Below are 23,229 nucleotides of genomic sequence, written 5' to 3' on the forward strand. Positions count from 1 at the left end.
TCAACAGTATGCTCTGATAATTGTGATTTTTATGCTAAAAGGCGACAGTGAAGGAAATCAACAGGGATCGTGAGTGAAATCAATTTATGTAATGAGAAATTATATTTAAAAATAGTGGAAAAATCAATACTGAAATGGTTTGAACTGAAGAACTTACACCTTGCGTGAGTTATTATTACCCAAAAAGAAAAACATCAGAACAATTCTGCACATCAGAATTTTATTTACTTTCTCCAATTTTATTCTTATATTCGCTCTCCTCTCTCCCTTCGTTTTTGGTTCAATACTTTCTTATTTATGTTTTTTTATACTTCCTGCCAAAATAATAGCTCCAAGGGAAAAAACTCCGTGGGAGCAGGATTTTATTGCAAGGCCTGCGTGGATGAGACGCATTATTTTCCGAAATTAATGATGATAACATTTGTAAACCCTATTTTAGGAATTTTGACTCCATTAAAGTTATTTTTATACATTTTTATTGCTATAATATTCAACCAATCTTTCATTTTCCATCATATCCGTGCACACATTTAGGAAAACTGTTTATAGGGTGCATTTAAATTTAGCGCATCTTTTCCATTACGATCACTCCTGCCATCTTACGGGTATAGGATACACCACGGGTAACAAAGTAAATACGAAATTATTTATTGTTTTCATCGCATTGAATTTGACAGATTCTGTGTGCTTGTTTTAATCATGTCGTTTATTTTTGCTACGGTAAAATTTTGGTATTCCTTTGGAAGCAGTTCTAAACTTCCTTATTAGAAGCCTAACCAGATGGATGTGTTTTGTGCCAGCAATTCAGTTATGAGAAAGACGTAGCAGTGATTGGATCTGGGGAGAAGAAACGGCTCATGTCTTGAATTGATAAAGTACCTTAAAATATTCAACCTATATTGATTTTAATAGCTTAAGATATAGTTTTTCTGTGATACTCATGACCGATTCAATCTGTTTTTACCATGCGAATCCGTCTCGCCAAACTAAGCTCCATAGTGATAGTATTATTAAACTTGTTAGCGTTGGTATATATATGGAAATTAATTTCAATGGTTGGTGATGATCGGAGTGGAACTTCGAGCAAGGTTATTTTGAAAAATCCTCCTCCTCCTCATATTGATGCTCATCATTTAGGCAAATCAGTTACAGTTGTTATTAGGAGTTTTGAGCTCTTTGAGAATGATGTGGTTCCAACGATAAAATCATTCGTTTCTGTTTTTCCTCTGATTCATATCCTTGTTGTTAGTGATAGTATTCCATATCCACCTTTGAACTTCAATCAGTTAAGCAATGCAACTTTGCAAAACGTTAAAGTTGTAAGTCTTGAGTTACAACTTACCGGTTCAGTAGAGGAAAGGAATCCCTTGTGGTATATTAAAACTAAGTATGTGCTTTTAGTTCCTGATTCATCGAGAATACACAATGAAGTTGCTCTTCAGAGCATGATGTTAGAAATGAAAAAGTGGCCTCATAGTATAGTTTCATTGCCTTTCCCTACCACGAGAAAGCCGCATTGTTACTTAATAAATATGAACCGAAGAGAATGGACTGTTAACTATGAAAGAAAGCCTAATTTACTTGAGTGTGATGCAGTCGAGGGTAAGCAGCTAGTTCTAGTTGAAGCTGAGACCCTGAGAAGACTTCCAAATCCTTTCTTGCTTCCATTACCAGATTCTCTTTATATGCAGACAGCTGCCGTTGGAGTTAAGGTAAGATAGCTTCAAAGTACTCATTTGCCTACATCTTCATTTACTTTGAGTGAGGTAAATTTAGCTGATGGCTCTCTTGTGGTTACTTGTGTGTTAAATTTCTTAACCTCATCTTAATTCTCCGTATCTTAAATTAATTGATGCCAAAAATAAGTATGCCTGTTTTTGTTTGTTTTCTGGTTGAATGAAAAAAATCGTAATTTGTTTGGTTCTCTGGTATATTTTCCCCAATTTTCTAATTTACAGGTGCATTTACTTCCTCATCCTACGCCGTCCATTGTTGAAGGTCGCTTATTGTTTCAAGATAACCACTTGCAATGGAAAGCCAACGACTTGCACCAAGCGCGAAGGGCCAACATGTTCAAAGTTTTTGGTTTTAAGAAAGTTGTAACTATGGGTGGTACTGATGGTAAACTTGGTGATCCCAAGTCTTCAGTGAAAAATAAAGCCAATCCAGGCAACAACAGAAGAGTATCTGGCCAGTATTCTGGTCTTACTTCAAATACAGTTGAATGGTTTGGGTGTAGCCGTAGCACCCGTCGGTGCTTCCCAACTGTGGTGAATGATACACCATCATATCTCTTCGAAGGACGCTGGACTCCACCTTGTTGTCTTGAAGGGCTTAGAGCTACTGCAAGACATGCATTTGCCACTCTGAGAAAATCTGGGGCACGCTTCTGGTTAGAAGGTAAGTTTTTACCACCAATTGATTCTATCCTCTTATAATGAACCAATTTTACAATTCCCAGGGATGCCGACTTACAAAAAACATTGAGGGGGCCGACTTACAAAAAATAAACGGGGATCTTGCCCCGGGAAGTTTTATGAGTAGTGAGTTTGAAGTTTTTTAAGCATTTTAGAAGAGTCATATGATCAACATTAGAACCCTGATAACTCGAATTTTTATGTTTGGACTCTCCGGGGAAAATCGACAAGCCTGACACATTTTTTCCTCACTCCCATAACGAATTTTTGAGGGGGCTCGGGCCCCCTCAGGCCTGATGGAGTCGGCGCCACTGACCATTCCTACTTTAACTTATGCACAAATAAAATATTGGCAAAGCTAAGTAGCTAGCAGGCTAATGTTTAGTGCCGGCAAGGTTTCTCTGTCATTGAAGAGGAAGATGGCAGCCTTTCTATTCAGTGCAAGATCTGAAATATGAATTTTATACTATTCTTGCTGATGGGCATGGAGTACTTAAGGGGAAAATGTCTTCATGCGTATGCTTTATGCCTAAAAAGCTTTTTTTTGCCATTGCCATTTTTAAAAAATATGCAATTACTCCTTTGCCATCTTCAAAATTCTTGGTTCCAAGGCTCTCTGATGAGATACTTCTATCCAGAGGCTTTCCACTAGGTCATAAACTGCATTTGTGTTGATCCTTTGATGCACATTTTTTGTGTTACTTTTGGTTAAGTCATATATGGCATAATCAACCCATGATGCATCCAAATGTCAGCAGATGCATGGAGTGTGACATTGTGACTGGGTGACCCGAAGAGAAATATTTTACTGGGAAATATCATATCATCCATGTTGTGTTATATTTCCTCTTTGCTGATGCCATGTTTATGATACACTCAGTGATAAAACTGAACAAAATTACTTGACTAAATATGCTTAGAGAGAACAAAAAGTTTTAACTTGTACTTGGCCATCAACAATATATCTTTTTGTCCTTTGGATGGAAATCAGTCTCACGCAAACATTCTCTCACTCATGCTACCTCCTAGTGGTCCTCCTCCCGCAAGTTTTATCCCTCGGTAAGGTGGTAAACACTATTCAGTCTCTTTCAGGCTGCTGCCTTGTTGATGTGTGGTAGGCATATAGCTGGGGAGTGGAGGGGGTATTGAGGGAGTTCTGCTACCCCTCCCTTGCCAAAATATTTTTCCTTTTGGCAACTTGACCACCAATGATTCATCTGCTGATGAGACCACTAACCCAGGAGCTCTTCTCTTCTGACACCTCCAAGTTTTTAAATATAATTTTGTATCATAATGTCTGCTGTTAACCAACTTTGACTTAATTGATACCTCCACTGCACAAACGCTCAACAATCACCCACAGAATCAAATCCGCTCATCTAGTACTACTAGGGGTACTAGCTGAGCGGATTTGAATTGGTGGGCAATTGTTGAGCGGTTTTGCAATGGTGGTATTGTTATAGTTTTAAATATAATAAAATAGGAACCTAAAAATAAGTATCCATTTTGTAAGTAGCTACCATAGGTACCTACTGAAATGTATGAGAATTTGCTCAAATAGTAGCATCATCATAGAGATGAAAATACCTTATTGTTTTTCTGACTGATGCGACAAAATAACCGGGCAAAGGCATTTAGAGTTAACTTTATGGCTTTGGAAATCAATCTTATATGACTATTTCTGAACAACCTAGGAGGTATGTAGCGGTCATCAAAGTGTGAATGTCTTCAGTGCAATTGGAAATTTGGTGCTCGTTTTCTCAACCCTGCGACAACTGGTATATATCTTCTTTGTTGGAGATATGTACCGTATTTGTCTGAATATAGTCCCCCCTTTTTTCCAAAAATACCCGTGGTAAAAGTAATGGGGGTCTATATTCACATGCATTTCTTAAAATTTTCCTGAAGCTGAAGCCTCAAAATTAGGGGGGGGGGGGGGACTATATTCAGAGGGAGACTATATTCGGAGATATAAGGTAGTTGTAAATTTTCACTTGAGATCATTGTCCTATGTCATCAAGAGAATTCGATTTCAAATTAACTTCATTATTGGTTCTTTCAATTACACCCTTTAAATATCGACAAATTGTAGCACAAAATTTAGAAAACTGAAGAATCTGTGGGTTCATAGTTGACAATCATAGTTAATGATGCACATGACGGTGCACTGTCCTTATTTTAAAAATATTCACAGATTTTGTCACCATAATTAGACACAATTGTAAACTCCACACTTATTTTAAAATGTTAACCTACCCCGAGTTTCAGCTGCTCAGTGCTATGTATTATGGTGGTTGGGTTTGTTTAGGTAAAATTGTTGATGGGGGAGTTGATGAACTGACCACCTGGAAAAATGCCACTGAGCTGCCCAGTCTTATTAACAATTGTAACATGTCTAAGGCAAATATCACTGACGGCTCAAGTAGAATATTTTATTGTAAGAGAATTCATAACAGTCGGAGAAATGCCTGGGATTGTGGTAGAGTGAGCTCAGGGAAAAGCTCCAGAGGCACAGAGAAAAGATAAAAATCTTGCTTGATCGCAGCGAGCATTTCTTCATTCCAGCGAGAAGGTAGGCATTTTGTTGCTGTCATGGCTGGGTGGCTCAGAGTAGCATCAACTTGGCACTACTTGACTTTATTTCTGCTATCATTACCGATATTGACTGTCTTTCACAATTTGCCTTACTGCATTTTCCATAAAATCCATGTATATGACTGCTTTGGCTTTAATATAAAGTCGGTGAAGTTATGAAAATTCAAACCAGAAATTGAAAGTTAGTGAGGACCACGTATAAAAATTCTCTCATTATTATCTTTATCTTTATGTGCACACTCAACAGGAGGCAGTTTACTTGGAGCAGCTCGTACTGGAGACCTACTCCCATGGGATCATGATGTTGATGTGGGAATGTATGAGGAAGATATTGCCAGAGTCCCATGGCTTGCAAAACTTCTCGCTCCTAAGGGAGCCAAGGTGAGTAGAGCTGGAAATTTATATCTGCGTTGATGTTAGAAGAATGCTGAATTAATTTCCATTTTTATATCACGGCAATGATAAGTGCTGAATTTGATGAGAAAGCATTTCATTTTGGCGCTACACTCATTTCAAATACATCATTCAATTTATTGATTTGGATTTATTTACAGAATATTGGTCCTATAAAGGTACATGCAACTGGTTGATACTTAGCTGAAAGTTATCAAGAAATATATTATTTATTCAACCAATATTCCATAACTCTATCTCAATTCTTAAAATAAATGGTCATGAACAGTTCAAGGTAGAACTTGTTAACCCGGTAACGCCTGAATTAAAAAGTTTCTGCAATTTTTGTGGTGATCATATATTTTAATACCAATGAAATTCTAGCCATTCAGTGCAAATTTTATTCTTTTAGCACTAATAGTTATGGAGATACAGCCTGGTACCATATGGTACCGCTAGGCGTTGAAGGGGTCAAAAAATGGAAATTTTAAAAACATTTCGGAAATCACATTTATAAGCCAAGAACGTTAAATATTTATTATTTTCCGCAAAATACTTTCATTTTCATCCCAAATTAGGTTAAAATATCGATAATTTTCAATTAACTATTGCCCTGATACTTTGTAAGTAAAATTCCATCATGTGTCATTACCTATGTACTGTGAATCGGCGTTTTTGATGTTTTCACAGATACAGATATTTCTCTTTTTACCCTATTTATCGTTCCAACTAGAGCTCTTTCTTTTAGCATTTTCGCCAATTTTAGAGATGAAAAATAGTTATCCACGGTAACATTTCTACCTTTATTTAGATATGGCCCTATCAGACGCATCACCACATATTCCGGTAGACGCTGACAGTTGTAAATCATCCTTGCCGAGGTAGGGAAAGCCATTCAGCATATATTTTGAATGCACATCCACGGCAAGCCAGAACTTTTGCCAGTACTTGTCAGGTTTTGAAGCTATAAATTGCGCGAACGGACACCTGGCTTTGCAAGGAAATAATTGCCCAACAACAGTGCTATTTTCTCCTGGTCTATAATAGCTGCAACAATTCTTTGCAAACTTATTCCAAACTTCGGAAACTAAGTCAAATTTATCTGTTTTCAAACTAAAAGAGCAAGTCGTCCTCTTATCAAACCTGAGAAAACGCATAATTTCACTAAAACGATTTCGTGACATAGTTTTACATCAAAATCGTGGACCCAGAGGTTAGGACCAAAGCGCTTGCAGTTCAGTGTTTCCTCAAAACCCCTTGCATAAAGAATGCGATGAATGCCTCCAGTTCAGGTATTGATATGGACTAGGAATTACCTTGAAGAACACAATTAGACTCTGCCTCGGTGGACTTACGTATGTGGAGGAGTATGGAATTATCAATGAACAAACACCAGGCGCTAGCAACTCTTTCACCGCTCACGTGACTCTTTGCATATGAGGTTGGTCCAGCTTTTTCCCCTAAGGACATTATACTAAGGTTTACGCCCAGGAAGAAAAGTGCCTGTGTCCGCTTTCAACCACACCGTGTGGTCGGATCGGGGGTTGTGTGTTGGTCCTCTTTTGTTTCGCCTGGGAACAAATGTAAGCATGAAATGGCTAAAAGAAGTATCAAAATAAGGATGGATAATACTAGCGAAATGCATATAATACACCTACTGTCTTACCTATTGCTGACGGCAAAGTTTTCCTTTGAAACTCCTTGAGCTTCCTTAGTGCAAGGACTACTAGTTTTGTCATAACTTCGACGCTCCTTTAGGAATATATCTTGGCATCGAAGTATGCTGTGAGGCTCGTCATCAGAATCTGTATTTAGAGCATTATGCCATTGCAGCATGGATGATGGGCAAAAGTACTTGAAATATAGTTAGTAAGAAAGAAATATGGAAGTAAGGCTCACCATTACTATCACTGTTATTTTCGGAATTCCTTCCTTGGGTCTCGGGCACTTCTATTTCTACCCCAGATTCACTCGACTCTGAATCACTGCCTACTATATTCACTGTGTACTCTTCATCCCCTGAGGACAGTTCACTACCATAAGATTCCCCATAGTGGATATTAGTGAGCTCTCTAATGTAGTCTTGAGGACGCAGATGAAGTCTTCGTTCCAATTTAGAACCTCAATATAATCCGCACGCTGGCGATGACAGATTGTCCGACCGAAGGCAGTTGGAATGGATGCGAAATAGGTAATGGAAATTAGGGATATCAACTTGCATACATGAAAAGGCGGTGAAAACGTTTGAATGATAAGTTGCAACAAAATTAATGCTATCGCGGCAAGTCCAAAGGCTATCACCCTTCGTAATAAAATTTTTCTCGCTTTGGAATCAAATTGATCCCTGTGGACGTTTAAGGTGAAAATGACATTATCTTAGAAAGTAAAGAAATCTGGTGGTTCTTCTTCTTGGTGCACAAAGTAACTTAAAAATGTGTAAAAGTCACGAGACGAAATCACTCTACCTATTTTGGTTTCTAAAATAAATACATTGCAAATCGAAAAAGGATCAAATTGATCCGCTCGGACGTTCTAGTGTTTAATAACGCTAAATTTATGGTAAAAATGATGAAAAATAAATAATTGTAAAATAGAGAACTGATAGTAAACGAATGCCACAGAAATATTGGTATTTATGCTTAACGCCAAAACACGGTAGTGTAAGTCCCTAGCGGTACCAAATGGTACCACCAAAATGTTTTGCATCATAGCATCCAAAATATTAGGCTCACATCAAAAAACCATACTTAATATGAAATGTACATGTTATAACAATCATAATCACATAAAAACATCTTGGTATTATGAGTACATAAGACTCAATTAAAGAAAATCGAAATGCTTGCTCTAAAAATTCAGTTTTTTTTGGATAGTTGAAAATTCTCAATTTTCAAACGGCTCTAAATGTGTTAATTTCATCTTTAAAAAAGCAGACTTTTTGGAAAAATATAAATAAAAACATTCTAATCATGTTTGAGCTCTAAAAAACCCAATTAAATTACGCTAAGTGACAAACAAAGTTACGTTTGGCATTGCGCTACTGGCTGGTACCATATGGTACCGCTAGGCGTTAGTGGGTTAAGGTTAATCCTATAACCCATGAAATTATTATGTACTTGAAAGGAAGAGGAAGGGGATTACTTTTCTGTGACTCAATAATACTGTAATATATGCCTCTCGCGTAATGTCCATGGTCATATATATGCATCAGAAGAAATTGGATTGTATAGTAATTATAAATCTTAATGGTGAATGGTATGCAATGCTTAACTAACTCTTCATCCAAGTAAGGCAATGTGTTATACACCTATATGTGATGCTACTTCTTGAATTATCAATTAAAACCAAGTAAAACTTGCAGATTTTACTTTTTGACTTTTCTGCGTGGCATCCATGGATGGCATAATGCCTTCTTGAATAAAGTCTACTTGCTCAATAATTTTCCCAATCACCCTAAAAGCACATTTCATTCACAATGCATCTATAAATTTATAGATTCACATCAGTTACGCTTGGAAAAATTTTTCCTGGTCACGAAATCGAATGTTTGGCTTTCTGGGCCGCTGAGCAGACCACTATGCTTTCTAAGCTCCTGAATTCCCTGGGCAATTTTTCTGTGGTTCATTGTGCTAGATGTGATTCATCCATCCATGATGGCTATGCAAGAGAATATTGGCTACAAAGAAGCTGCTGCCAGTGGTGAACCCCATTCCAGCACTAAAGATTATTCTTGGCTGCAAGTGTTGTGTATTTCACCTCTGTTGCGTGAGTAATGGTGAAATTAACATTAGTTGCCATGGAAAAAAATTGCTTTCAGGCCAGGAATTGAAGTACACAAGGTGTGATCAGAGAAAGACCGGACTGATTTTATAACTTGTTTATTTCGACGGATACAGCTTAATCAAACTTGTCACCCTCAAAGTACACGCTGTGGCTCACGAGACACCTTTGCCAATGTTTCTTCCAGCTCTCATTCCCTGCTTGGTAAGCTGCCTTAAGGATCCTCTTCCAGTCCGCAGTACAATTAGTTTTAATGTCCGCAATAGAGCTGAATCGGTGCCCCTTCAAGTTTGATTTTAACTTTAGAAACAAAAAAAGTCTGATGGAGCCACGTCTGGAAAGTAAGAAAGCTGAGGGATCACGGAAATTCTGGTTTTGGCGAAAAACTCTCTCAGATCAGCATGTGAGCTGGCACATCATTGTGGTGGAAATGCCGTCATGAAGGATGAATTTAGATGCAACGTGGGTCATGCCCAAAATGTCTATCAAAATTGTCTGACAGAATCCAAAACTAATGTTAAACAAAAATAACGGATCTTTATCTGTCGAGGTTTTGCCCGATTTAAAATGACTGTACCATTCAAAATAATGGCTTTGACTCATAGCTTCATTACGAAAGGCTTACTGAATGACCTTAAACGTCTCTGTAGCACTTTTGCTAAGCTTGAAACAAAATTTCACTCACACACACTGTTCCTGTAGCTCCTTCATTTCTAACGTTGCATACAGTGATGACAGGTTAAGACAGGTACCACTGCTGCAAAGTAACAACTCGATGCAAACAAATGTGACACCTCTTGTTTTAGTCATCAGATTTGTCGCAAGAGGGTGCACTTTGTTTCATTTCGATCCGTTGAATGGTTTGCGTGGAATAAAATCAGTCTGGTCTTTTTTTGACCACGCCTTGTACATCCGTTCATGCAGCTGAGATGAAACATACTACAAATCAATAAATATTGGCGTTTATGATGTGGACCTTATTCTCGTAATATTCTTGGGGATCTGATTTATATGGAACTTGGATCTCCAGGGAAAAGAAATATTTTATGAAGTGTACGTGCATGCTACGCTCCTAATAATTCATCTTCAATTCTGATTGTTGTGCTAATTTGTCTTGTATATTTATTTAGGGTGGTGGTGCAGTAGGGGGAGAGTCCGTTACAGATGACCGTGGTTTTGTATGGGAGCGTGCCACAGAAGGTGATTTTTTCCGTGTTCATTGGAGTGGAACAAACCGTCTGCATTTGGACATATTCCCATTTCGTCCCACTGCTAATGGAACAATGACCAAAGACACCTGGTTTCCAACCCATCCTCAGGTAACTATAAAGCTAGTAAAGTAACTCTCTGAGTGAAATTTTGATGTGTATCTCCCTTAACCGTATTGAAATAGGAATTTATATTTCCGAAACCGGAATTTTGGTTGGCTAGGCAACCATCATTAGAGAGGAGAATGTGTCATATCCTGTCTGAAGATGTGGTTCCTCACTCTTTATGCTAGAAGGGCAAGAGCTGTCATTTTGACCGTTTTTGAAAGGTCTCCTCTTCCTTGACGATGGTTGAAATTTTTTATATTTCATGACTTTTAATGAATTTTGTCCTCCGACCATACACTAAATTTTATTATTATCGGCATCATGAATTATGAAATATTTGCTGATGCCTAAAACTGCCGTAGTGGTCATTTTGACCACTATTAACAATGTTCTTCTTATTTTTTGTGTCCTTTAAAATCAGACTTTTCTAGTTTATTAGTAGCAGTGACGTTAGCTTGAAATGGATTGAATTCACTACTGATTTTCTGCATTTTCTATACAATTTATTTGATGTATTCTATGCAGTTATATATCACAGGATCATTGTGTAGACTACCTCAGAGTTTACCGACCAAAGTTTGTGTTCAAGTTGTAAGACTAAATTGTTTAAAAATTTTATTTATTATATGAAAATATTGTAAATTTGAGCTAAAAATAAAAGAATCGTCCTTCAAAATACATTATACGATAGAAATTATTTACATACACCACCACAACAAAACAGCTACTGGTCAAAATGAATGCTGCTTGCACTTTTAGGTATGGGAAAAAGACTGGTGAAAAAAATATTTCATAATACACCATTGTATTCTTGGTTTTTTTTCAGGACAGGGAGTTTCCTGAGCATTTTCTACGCCCTCTCTCAACTGTAGACTTCATTGGTCGACGTGTACCTGCCCCTAATAATATTCGTGATTTTCTGGAGCTGAAATTTGGAAAAGGTGCTATCGAAAGGCCAGAATATCCCAATCCAAAAGCTGTGAAGTGGAAACCCCCACAAGGAGTCATTCCAACCGAGGAAGGAAGTGTCCAGTGATGTCTTTATTAAGGTGCTTATGTCGCATAGGTCTTTATCATTAAAGTGCCAAGGTAGTATTTTTATTGTAAATTGTTTGTATTTTTGGCCTGATAGATGAGTTGAAAAGTTTAGGCAATAATTGTTATAATGTGGGGAGATTCATTCCCTGTTGTTTTTTTGTCCTCTATAGCTTTCATGTATTGTTGTGCAATACTTGCAAGTCCTCATTAGAATATACGATAGTTGAAATTCGTGAGAGATGTGCACCATAGATTCATGCTCAAGGGTGGAATTCATTTCCACAGATCTCCAATCTTATCATTTTAAAACTTAATATATTTTAATAACAACTTTTAAATTTAAAATTCTAGTGCCAATCTAATAGATGTTACTTTATGAGCCGGAGATTTTAATGTTGTCTTCTGTCATTGAGTCAGTAGTTGAAAGTGACAAGATAACAAAATACATTTGTTGTTAAAGTGAGCAGCTGATATGTAGTTTTGTGTGTCAGTGGTATTTTATGATCTGCATACATGACCCATTTTATTTCTATTCAATTGGAAGTGTATTTACAACTCCATTTATATGGTGTTTTACAAGTGTTTATGAATTGGTATTTTTAAGGTTTATTGACCTTACTAGCATATTTATTTGTTCTTTACGATGTCATAACTATTGGTTATCAATATGTCATTGGTCTGATCCTAATTTTTAGTTTTTTTATAATGATGTATACAGTCCTTAATTTATCAAAATAGTTATGGAGTTCATGTAAACTGTGTTTAATTTGATTTGTTACATTAGCATTCTGTCTACACTTGTTGAGAATCATTATTTTAAAAATCATATTACCATTTTTAAAGTCAAATTTTGTACGTATGTAGTTGAACTTTGTATGTACATACATATATATCATAAGTGAAGTCATGTGCTTTGATGTGACTGACATAATGAGTTTTTGAAAGGAATATTTTAACTACTGTGAGAGACATCTTCTGAAATCACATTGTAGGTGCTTTTATAAGTTAGTTATCAATATAATTTGTACATTGGAGGATACTAATGAGGTTACAGATTGCAATAGCTTAGTTTGTTTTTCAATGCTGAATGGGTCGTTTGGAACTGTATAGTTAATAACTTAATAACCATTCTTCCTTGAAATCCCTGGTGGTGAGTGTATCACTGGTGAAATGTAATAATGTTCTTTAAAAAAAATTAATGGAAAAAGTTAGCTTTGAACCTGGCAAAATTAGTAGGAAAATTAGTGTGGTGTTTGGTCATTTTTCAATTGGCATGACATAAGTGGGATGGGCAGTGTTGTAGATGTTTGTTTCATGCGCTTTTTTTTTGGTGTTTTATTAACTCAAACTTTGAATCATGGAGGAGGGCTTCTCAGAATGAAAAATAAAGCATGGATTTGATGTAAAATGGAGAGGTTATCTCTGGACACCTAGGCAGCCAAAAAACAACTACCTAAATTTGTTAGTGTTATTATTATAATAGGGTGCGGCAGTTTGCTATTAGTTCCTCAGAAGTATGATAGATGGTGTCCATTATGGGTTAATTTATTTTTGGCCCTATTAGATCTTGTCTCTACCGCCTCAGAGCTATTAAGCTAATTTTTCATTAAGTGCATAATTTAGATTTTTTGCAATTTTGTCTATTGACTGCCTTAAGTCACTGATGGGGGTGAACATTTAAAATACAATTTGTATTATGTATTTGATTTTCCCTGACATGTGGAAGCTTGATAAGGTAATTTTATTTCATGTCAGATGCTGTGGGATGCAAGCCAAACCCATGTGCATAGGTAGTTTGAAGCTCAAATGCTAACTTCTGATTATTTCTTTGGCGTTGAAATAGTTCAAAATACAATCATAAAATTGCGGAAACTAAAGTGATTGTAGTCCCCTGGAAGGTGCCTGCCCTGCCTTCTTCTGCTTTGTTTTAGGCTTTCTTGGTGGAAAAATAAGTCATATCATGCTGCATTCTATATACAATGCTTGGCCAATCCTCAAAATTGTGGCAGGGAATTACCCTATTAAGGAGTATCTGTTGTGTTATAATCAGTGAGAGCGGCGTGTTATTGCTTGCATGCATTACCATTGGTGTTTTGATGTCTCACTGTTGAGAAAACACCACCTATTTTTGGGGTTCAATCAAGGTCAGCTTCCAGAGCGTAGGGCCATCTGATGGCCAATTCTCAAAAAGGAGACACCGATGGCTAAAATGTAGGAAATCATGGCAGAATGAGGGACAGTTGGGCAATCGACAAAATTTTACTGCTATATGACCTTTTACGAAGATGACCTTGAGCATATTACTATTACTACAAGGTTGGTCGTTGAATCTTATGGTGACATGAGTGGGGTGTATTAATTATTCTGTATCAACAGGTGTAAATTGCCCAAAGAAAAATATTGGGGAGGCCTTAAGTCACTGTAGTTGGTTTACCTCATGTTATGGGTAGGTCTTAGCTGGAGAATATTTATGTTTACAGTTGTCTGGCCTCAAGGCCTGGTTACATGATACATTGACATGTATAAGTTAACGTGTAAATGCATGAATGCTAGAGTGAATGTAAAAATGTGCAGTTTTACTACCCAACTTGTGTGAATTTATCGACAGAAAATAGAACCTGTTCTAATCGGTTCATGAATTTGTACATGTTCCATCCAGTCCACCAAAATAATACATGATATCTTTCATTAACTATTTTAATGAATCATGTAACCAGATCTTTAAATTATGTATTCTGTGAACAGTGCATACTTATGTTATTTTGTGCTGAGAAAGATGTTCCACTATTCAAAAGGCATTGGGAATGGAAGGCTTCATTGAATGTTTTGAGATCTGAAAATCTCTGAGGCTCGTATTCTTGGTGGTAGGAAAATTGAATTGAGCATACATATATTGTTTGCTATATACTTTAATATGGAATGTCCACTGCCCAAAAGTCGTGATCTGTAGAGGCAAAAGTAGTTCTGTATGCAAAATAGGTGGTCTTGAGATAACTGCTGGATTTACTTGCCACTCTTCATAATTTTCGTCAGCATTTAAGAGTTTATTAGGTCACAATTTAGGTCTACCTGGAATTATTTTCATGTTCTTACCTTGACTTAGTTTTTGAACTAGTGGAGTACTGGAGTGTTTAAATGAGGATGTATACATTCTATTACGGGTAAATTGTATGACTGTGAATGTTTTTGAATCCAATTATGATATTCTACAGCTTTTCATCTTCTTCATCTTACCTTCATAAAATGTCAACCTCAAGGAAACGAATGGGGAAAACCAGACATTGAGTTTGTTTTTACTATTACATGAATGGATAAATAGTAATTTGGAACTGATTTATTTATTTGAGATATTTTGGTGTGGAATTAAATGTGCCATAACTTTATTGAATCATTATTTACTTTTCTAAATATATTTTGTAGACTTGAAAAAAGAGTGTGTCATTTATACTTTTTGTGTTTGCTTATTCCCCATAATTTTGTGATAGATTGTGATATTCCTGGTCACAACACAACTAAAATCTACTATTGTGTGCTTGTTTTTTATTTACTCTTCTTATTGGTGCTCTGTTGAAAGTTTTCCTTCATTATGTATCGGACACTCTTGGAAATGCTATAGGCATATTTTATCTCTCTATATTTTCATCTTGTTTGTTCCTTAATGAAATTACATATGCTTTATTGAGTTATGATTTCACCATTCTGTCGTCAATTACTGTCCAAAATTGTATATTAGGATAGTTTTATGTATTACGAAGATGGTTTTCATGCCTACAGTTTCAGAAAGACCTAATTAAATATTCTGCTGATGCTTGAAATGCACTGGAAAACAATGGGCTACTAATTATCTTTTGCAGCAGTTAGCTGTCAGCAACTGTAATCTGTTATTAGAGAAAATATCTATTATTAATAGACTTGTTGATTTAAAACTTAATATTTCAGAATCATCATTTCGCATGCTTGCATGTAACAGCTTTTTCATTCTTTCTGCATTCCATTCTTGTAAAAAGTAAAAGTTGTGATAAGTGTTACCAATTGTGATGTCATTTCTTTCCTCCATGCATTTATTTACTGTGTTGTGGTGATTATTGTTTCTTTATCTCTGATTTCATTATTTTATATCAATTATCGCAAGCCTTGAAACATATTGCTCCTGCATGCTGACTGTATTTCATGATGGAATACATGAGCGTGAATAGGAAGTTGCTTGTTATTTCATTTTGTGATTTACTTGCGTCTTCCCTTACGGAAAGGCACTGGTGAAAAACTGATTTGATTCCTCTTTTTGGTGGTGAAATCCATTTGTGGCCAGTGATTTTTAAAAATAGTAGCGAAAAATACAATAAAACTGATCGGCAACTGATAATAAAACAGAAAGCTAACCAAAATATATGCAAACCTCTTTTTAGAACATATACCAGTTGGTGCAGAAACGTGGTCAATTTATGATAGAGTTCACTTTAATATTTGGTGAAGATGCATTGTGGACCAGTTCTTTTTCATAGGGGTTTGTTCTGTTGGTGAGTTTTTAAGTGCATTCTGTTCTAATTGTAAATGTTTTTCTTGTGTTATTTTTTTAGGTTTTAGTGGAGTTAATGACGGTTAACATCAGTTTTTCAAAATTCTTGAAGCTTTTTCTGACTTCTGCATTAATTTTCTTCCCTTGTAATGTAGCAGTAGTTTGCAGCCTTCGCAGTAGTACTTCGCTGTAATCTCAAATTGATTTCATCTTACCTTCATACCTGCCCATATAGAGCAACCACTGTTTCATACTTCAAATTTTAATTGTGATGCATTCTTTATCTATGTTTACATAGTGCTTGTCTAGTTCCGTTATAGTAAATGCACAGTAACAGATCTCATTAAAATGCTTCTGCATAACCTGTATAGGTAGTACATCTTTCATTTCTTTCACATTCTGCATACTGAAAAAAATTTGCACTCACTGGCATGTCTTTTTGATCAAGCCATTCCTATGTTTCATGTAAATACATATGTAATTATATTGTAATAAATCATGCAGAGTAGAAAAACTGCTGACTTAATCCGTGCATCTTTTTTCTCATTAATTTGTTTACTATAGCTTCTAAGATCATAACTTTGCAATTGCTACTTCTATTTTAGTTTCGTCATAGCAGGATTAACCATTAATGTAGTCAATGTATACTCTAATTGAACACTTGGGCTGTTTCCAAACCTTCCGAATGTGCAACTATCTGTCTTTTTAGATATCTTGATCCCTGTGAAGATTGGCTAAAATCTTATCTCCATGCTCTTTTATTTGTAACTAAAAATACACTTAATGCATTTGCTACCTCATCATTCGAGTGTCAGTATATGTTACCCTTCAATGTTAAATCTTTAAAAAAATTATCCTTATACATTGTGAGAATATAGCTAACATAAGTTAAAAAGTGGTTGATAGCGAATTAATTTTTTTAGCATTATCTAAAATCATTGACTGGGGGTATAAATGTTGCTGGAAGGCGTTGATCATTGGGCATTGTAAGGGGTCAAGAAAATTAATACTCTATTCAGCAACTGTTTTTGTGTCATTATTTTTTTTGCCTCTAATGATGCAGCTCATGGCTCAGGCACCGTCTTCAAGAAAATGAGTGTCAAGAGTGAATGGTTGCCTATTATCTATACCTCCTCTTCTTAGCCAGGCCGGAGTTGAGGCATTATAAATACCGGCTGGTAATTCATTCTGTGCTCTTGCTTTCCTGTAGGCAGTGCCTGAGTGGTGATACGAAATGTTGGAGGCCATAGAGACATTCACCCAGCTGGAAACCCAAGAGAAGTTTCTGAATATAATTCACCTGGAAAGAACAATGTCAAATTTTATTAATTTCCCTAGATAAGTGTGAGACCAAGATTTGATATTACTCATTCTCTTGATAACACTTATAGGAGGAGGTGTGGAAGGCTAAGGGAAAGTGAATCAGACTAGCATTTACCATAATGAACACGGATACATAATTGATAAAAGAAACTGCTAAAACCTCCTAGAAAAAATATTGAAGATTCGTTGAGAGATAATGAGCATTTTTAAGGTTTAGAAATGGCCTTAGCTATCTGTAGACTTTCTGCTTGTTGGTATTTTATATTCATAAACTTCTGGAGTTACTTTAACAGTGCATTTTGTGTGTCTGCTGCTGTTAGTCACGTAGCCACGGGGAGCAGTGGGGGGGTTTCTGCATTAAAATCCTCCCCTTGAGCAGTTAAAGCTTTTACTTCATCCAATTTATATACTTTATTTTAATAAATATGTGCTCATGGAAAATCACTGTTTTGGAGTCCTAAAAATCATGTTTTCAGCATAAAAAATTTCAGGGGAGAATCTCCAGTTCCCATTGCCCTGGGGTGTTTTCTATACATTCCGGAAGGGCCCCGAAATCTCCGGTAAGCCTTCCCCATTTCAAAATCCTGGCTACGCCACTGTCTGCTGCCATTTTTTTTAGTATCCCAGGTGGAATTGAATGATAATTCATTAAAGGAGAAATTATTTAAACCACAAAAAATCAATGGTAGTGTTGGGAATGCATTAGAAGTGGGTTACTGTGAGTCTGAAATATGTACGTAGTCTTAATTATAATGCATAGTTTTTTATCTAATTTTTCAATTAGTACAAGGAAATGGACAATAGCATTAGGCTCCTCATGAAAACATGAAGTCCCTTGCTCTAAGATGCATACATCTTTGACAGTAATTATCTGTGAATGTCCCTTGTCTTTGAGTCTTCTTGAAACGCCAGCCCTGTTAGAAGTCAGCTGAAAATTTTTATGAGGCATGTTAAATTTTTAATTTTGCCTTGAATCTCAGTGATTTCTAGAGAAGCTAAAAATCTAAAGAAAATTAGTAAATCTTAAATGCATGATTGCTCTTTATATTTATAACTTAATCAAATATTTATTGACATGATACTGATTTATATTGATGAAATGAGTTGTTTTTGGTTGCTATAATAATAGTGAGGTCTTAGCAAAGAGGAAAGATGTCAAGGATTTTTCGTATGTAATGGGAAAGAGTTGGATCAAGTGAAATAAGAAGTGAAGTCTTGAGTATAAAATTCTGGATCTCAATCTCCCAGTGTACTAGACCCCTAAAATTTGGAGAACCCTTCCAATCATATCATTATGTTCTTATGTCACCCTACCATTTAAGGCATCACCAACTCAAATTTTAGTACTTTTTATCAGTTTATGTACATATTTGGGTTTCATTTTTTGTGAATAGCTCGTTGATCGGTAGAAATATGTTTCAGTCATATGCATGTCAATGTTTGTACATTGAATTTGATGTGTGTAACTTTAATGCTATAACTTGTAAATATGGTATTGTGCTGTAGAAAATTTATGTTCCCTTGAAATGTGCCAAATATACATGTAAATTCTGTCATTGTTCTATTTTAATGTGTAAATATGAGACTGTTTTAATAAAGTATGAATAGTTAAGAACATTAATTATACTTTAACCACCTTTCTCTGTAGTATCTAACTATGTATACATATACTTTGGTTATGTCTGTCTTATTTGTCTGTACATATGTATAATCAAAAGGAATGACTCGTATTCTTAACTTATTTTTTTCATGCAAAAATATTGATGCTGCTATGTTTTTCAACATTTCATGTAATTTATTGAATAATTTATTATCAATACAGGTTCAAGTTTAACACTCAAGGTATTAAACACCCATCTATCCATAAGTATGTGAAGAAAGCATCAATTTAATTTTTGCAAAAAGTCACATCTATTAATTGTTTAATTGGTTTTCATATTTTTCTTAGATGCTATGCAATCCTTTTCTCTTGTGCACTTTTTATTGCTTTGCATATTTTTGGTCAGTGGATTGCTTCAGCTTCAGGGTATTTAGCAAAAATGATCTGAGGGGAAATTTTTAATTGGGCATTAGTTTCAATGGAGGAGACATTATGAAATATGTTTTGATGGCATAAATTAACTTTTGGATTTGTGCCAGAAATTTTCCTAGCAAAAATGATATCTGCAGATAACTTAAGATCTGCATATTGCAGTCTCTCTTGTTATAGGCATCCCCTGCATGTTACTTCTCTGTTCTCTGAGCTTCTGTTGTCCTCATGATGACCGATACTTCCTGATTTTGAGGTTCCTTTGGAAGGGCCTCTGTCTTTTTTCATATCCTGCGTGCAGTAGCAGAGGTAAGTGGAGCCAAAACAGTGACCTTGGGTTCTGAGGGTTCACTGAAAATTATTCTCATGGTCAGTATTCCACATACTAATAATTTGAGTAAATCTGAAAAGTTTTAATGAATGGCATCCACTTCTCTTTTACTCATCTCTAGAAAAATCCGAGGATCATCCAGGGATGCCGACTTACAAAAAATACTGGGGGGACCCAAAATGGAGATCTTAACTCAGGATAATTTTATAAGTAGTGAGTTATAAGTTTTTTAAAGCATTTTAGAAGAGTCATATGATCAACATCAGAACCCTGATAACTCGAATCTCGATATCTGGGCACTCCGGGGAAAATCGAAAAGCCTGACACATTGTTTCCTCTCACCCATAACGATTTTTTGTGGGGGCTCGGGCCCCCTCAGCCCCCATGGAGTCGGCGCCACTGATCTTAGGACGCCAACATTTGCAACCATCATTTAAAGTCAATTGTTTTTTTTGGAGATCATTTCATCAGGACTTTCTTCCACGCTATTCTGAAGGCTGAGGCCCCATGGACCACTGGGATCATCCATCTCATAGATTTGTATTCACTTTCTTTGGGAACATCAAAGTAAGTTTTCCCAGTGGTAGCTCACATGTCCTCCATAACAGCATTCTATTCATCCATTCGCTCAAGCATCATTGGGCTCATAATCAAGTGTAACACACTATCGCAACTTCTTAATCGGTAGTAATGAAATAACGTGGAAATAATAGGAAATTTATTTAAATGTTTTATAATAAAATTTTTGGGCATTAATTACGATGAAAGTATACCGGGACTAGCCACGGTGATAACTTTTTACGGAGTCACCCGCAATGCAAAATAGTGCGAAAAATCCACAGAGGAAAAATCATTCGCCTTGACCGGGATCCCGGATTCGCCTTGATCCCGGTCAAGGCGAATGATTTTTCCTCTGTGGATTTTTCGCACTATTTGTGCATTGCGGGTGACTCCGTAAAAAGTTATCACCGTGGCTAGTCCCGGTATACTTTCATAAGTCCAGAGCAAACACCTCTAGTGTTCAAAGTTCGGGCTTTGCTCTCCGGCTGTGGCGCCATGCGCACGACCTGGACTGCTAGTCGCATCATATGCTCAGCAGTCCATACCACCTTGTCCGGTATAGTCCACAAATTTCCACAGGGGAGAATGACGCCTCGGTAGCTTAACTGGCTAAAGCACTCGGCCGGAAATCGAGGGATCCCGGTCAAGGCGAATGATTTTTCCTCTGTGGATTTTTCGCACATTAATTACGATATCTTTGTTTATAATCCTAATGACATCAGGTGCAGGCACTGGTTTTTGGTTCCTGTTCCTTTTCAAGGGCTTTTTTTTCACCAAATTAACAATTACTTAAGTCGATTTGTTTGCTTGAATGTTAGTCTTGTCTAGAATAACATCAGTTTCATCTATGTTACCATACAGTTTGCAAAATAATCATTCTAAAAATCACCTGTTCCAGGCACCTAATATCAGTTCCTATTCCCTTCATGGTTTTTAATTTGATTAATTACTTGTCGAATATGACTATTAGATGCTTTAATGTTAATTTGATCTAAAATAGCATGAGTATCATTCAGTTGGTCATTGCAATATTTAATGATATCACACATGGGCATACCCAGAATCAAAACTAGTGGGGGGAGGGGGGGGTTGGGGTGTGCAAAACTAGCTGTGGTCGTTCAAGTAGTAACTTTTTTGCACAGTAAAGGTTAATGAAACCAAAATTTTAAGGAAATTATGACAGCAATTTATTAGTTTTTATAATTATTTGCTTGAAAAAATTATGATTTTTATTTTAGTTTCGGATGTCTTGTATCATTTTTCTTCTAAAGGAAAATTTGTTCATAACTTTTGTTTTGAACTAAACTTATTTTCCTTTCTAGAGGGGGGTTCCCCCCTCCGCACTTGGGTATGCCCATGACATCACATTTAAGTGCTAAAAAAGGAACAGTAATGGAGACTCAGTCCTGGAACCATTGTCTTTGCAATGTTCATTTTGCTAATTTCGTGGCCAGTCAATTAAAATTGGTGCTATGTTAGAGAAGATTCATATTTAGCCATGTTATATCTTTTTTATTAGGTTATACGGTGCACTCCCGATTATCTGAGCTATTGATGGGGAGAGACGGCACGAATAATCGGTAAACACAGATAACCCAAACTTTCACTTAAATGTCTGGAAATGTTCATAATTTACATGAAAAAACAATATATTATTATTTATGCAGTTATTATGTTATTTTAGAGTGCTTCCCGGACTCAATGAGAGCTTTCTTTGCCAGTGCATGATCTTTTTAGGGGAACGAGGTCGCGCACTGCGAGGCTTGGTAAACAGGAACACGGTGCTCCCGTGAATGCACCTAGCGCGCGATAGCTTCCATTTAACTAAGGGCATTCTAACGGAAATAATAAGCCTGGTTTATCCTAGTGCATTAATGCAGTAATTCTGATGATTTTGCGTCTGATTTTATTTTTTTAACGAAGATCATGGAAAAAATTGAGTGAGAGTAAAAATCATGCACGGATAATCCACAACCCGGATAAACTGCAGCGGGATAATTGGGAGTCTGCTGTACTTAATTCAGCATTTGAAAGTGGAAGAGGAACCGAGAATCAGTTCCAGCTAGTGTAAGTGGTGGTGGGTTTTCCCATCAGCAGTTCATGCATCCAGTCATATCTTTCAGCATTACCAGGAAGAGAGGTGGAGAATTTGGAGAAATTTGCTAGAAAAGTGATAGGTGGAACTCCATTTCCAGAAAAGTAATAAAATGCCGAATCCTCTAAAATAACATTGAAATAATGACCTAGTCCTCTTGACTCCATTTTCAGGTTCAGCAACTTCAGAAATTGAGTGGTGGTTGATGTTCAATGAAATAGTGGATGATTGAGGCTCTGTTGCATGTACATACTTTCAAAATATAGTTTAAAGCCTGCCTACAAATATGTATTAATCGCCTAGGAGTTATTACTAAACTTAGCTTCCATGGTAAAGTACCACATTAAACAACTTACTCTTTGGGGGAATTGGATTTTTTCATGACATCACAAGCTCTCTGCAGGCCAATTATGAGTGTTGAAGCCTTTCATGTGTGAAGGAGACTGTTGCAAATTTTTGGTGTTCAAATGTGCACCCTTACGTACTTTCTAGTCCAAGCTCTTGCCACTAGGGAAACACTATGGCGCAACTTGTTCATACACCACCAGTAACTGCTGTGAGTGCCTGTTCGCTCTCCCTCTCTCTCTCTGGATCTGCAGAGGAACTAGAACACTTCCCTCGTTTTTTTGTACTCCGCGACATCTTGCCCGCTTCACTGATACTGCTTGACGGATTAAATCTATTTTTAAAGGAGCTAACGTACCTTATTCTTTGTAATGAGTAACAGAGGCATAGGGCTATTTCACAGGCGTGTCTTCCTGTGTGTCATAGATGTTGTCAGTGCACAGGTTTGAATTGAAAAAAAAACATTCAAAAAGGGTTCAGATTATTACAA

General features: G+C 36.5%; 1 protein-coding gene across 4 annotated transcripts; it reads left to right on the plus strand.

Annotated features, from left to right (window-relative positions):
* Positions 1-645: 645 nt before the first annotated feature.
* LOC124165260 (fukutin-related protein) lies at positions 646-19,716 on the plus strand. 4 transcript variants are annotated; one of them, XM_046542583.1, is made up of 6 exons: positions 646-1,712; positions 1,959-2,400; positions 5,260-5,393; positions 10,316-10,504; positions 11,328-11,550; positions 19,573-19,716. In XM_046542583.1, the coding sequence occupies exons 1-5, from the start codon at positions 966-968 to the stop codon at positions 11,535-11,537; spliced, it is 1,722 nt and encodes a 573-aa protein (XP_046398539.1). In that variant the 5' UTR covers positions 646-965; the 3' UTR covers positions 11,538-11,550; positions 19,573-19,716. The 4 variants fall into 4 exon arrangements, with proteins under 4 accessions (XP_046398539.1, XP_046398538.1, XP_046398540.1 ...); XM_046542582.1 differs by having other exon boundaries at positions 19,588-19,716; XM_046542584.1 differs by lacking the exon at positions 19,573-19,716 and having other exon boundaries at positions 646-875; positions 1,402-1,712; positions 11,328-18,993.
* Positions 19,717-23,229: the final 3,513 nt, after the last annotated feature.

The sequence above is a fragment of the Ischnura elegans genome, chromosome 9 (genome assembly GCF_921293095.1).
Source record: "Ischnura elegans chromosome 9, ioIscEleg1.1, whole genome shotgun sequence".
NCBI classification, from domain to species: domain Eukaryota; kingdom Metazoa; phylum Arthropoda; class Insecta; order Odonata; family Coenagrionidae; genus Ischnura; species Ischnura elegans.

Excerpts from the sequence above, each read along its gene's own strand:
- LOC124165260 (XM_046542583.1), top strand. The coding sequence starts at position 966 with ATGCGAATCCGTCTCGCCAAACTAAGCTCCATAGTGATAGTATTATTA. Across the intron at positions 1,713-1,958 it reads CAGCTGCCGTTGGAGTTAAG|GTGCATTTACTTCCTCATCC; the intron begins GTAAGATAGCTT and ends TCTAATTTACAG. Across the intron at positions 2,401-5,259 it reads GGCACGCTTCTGGTTAGAAG|GAGGCAGTTTACTTGGAGCA; the intron begins GTAAGTTTTTAC and ends CACACTCAACAG.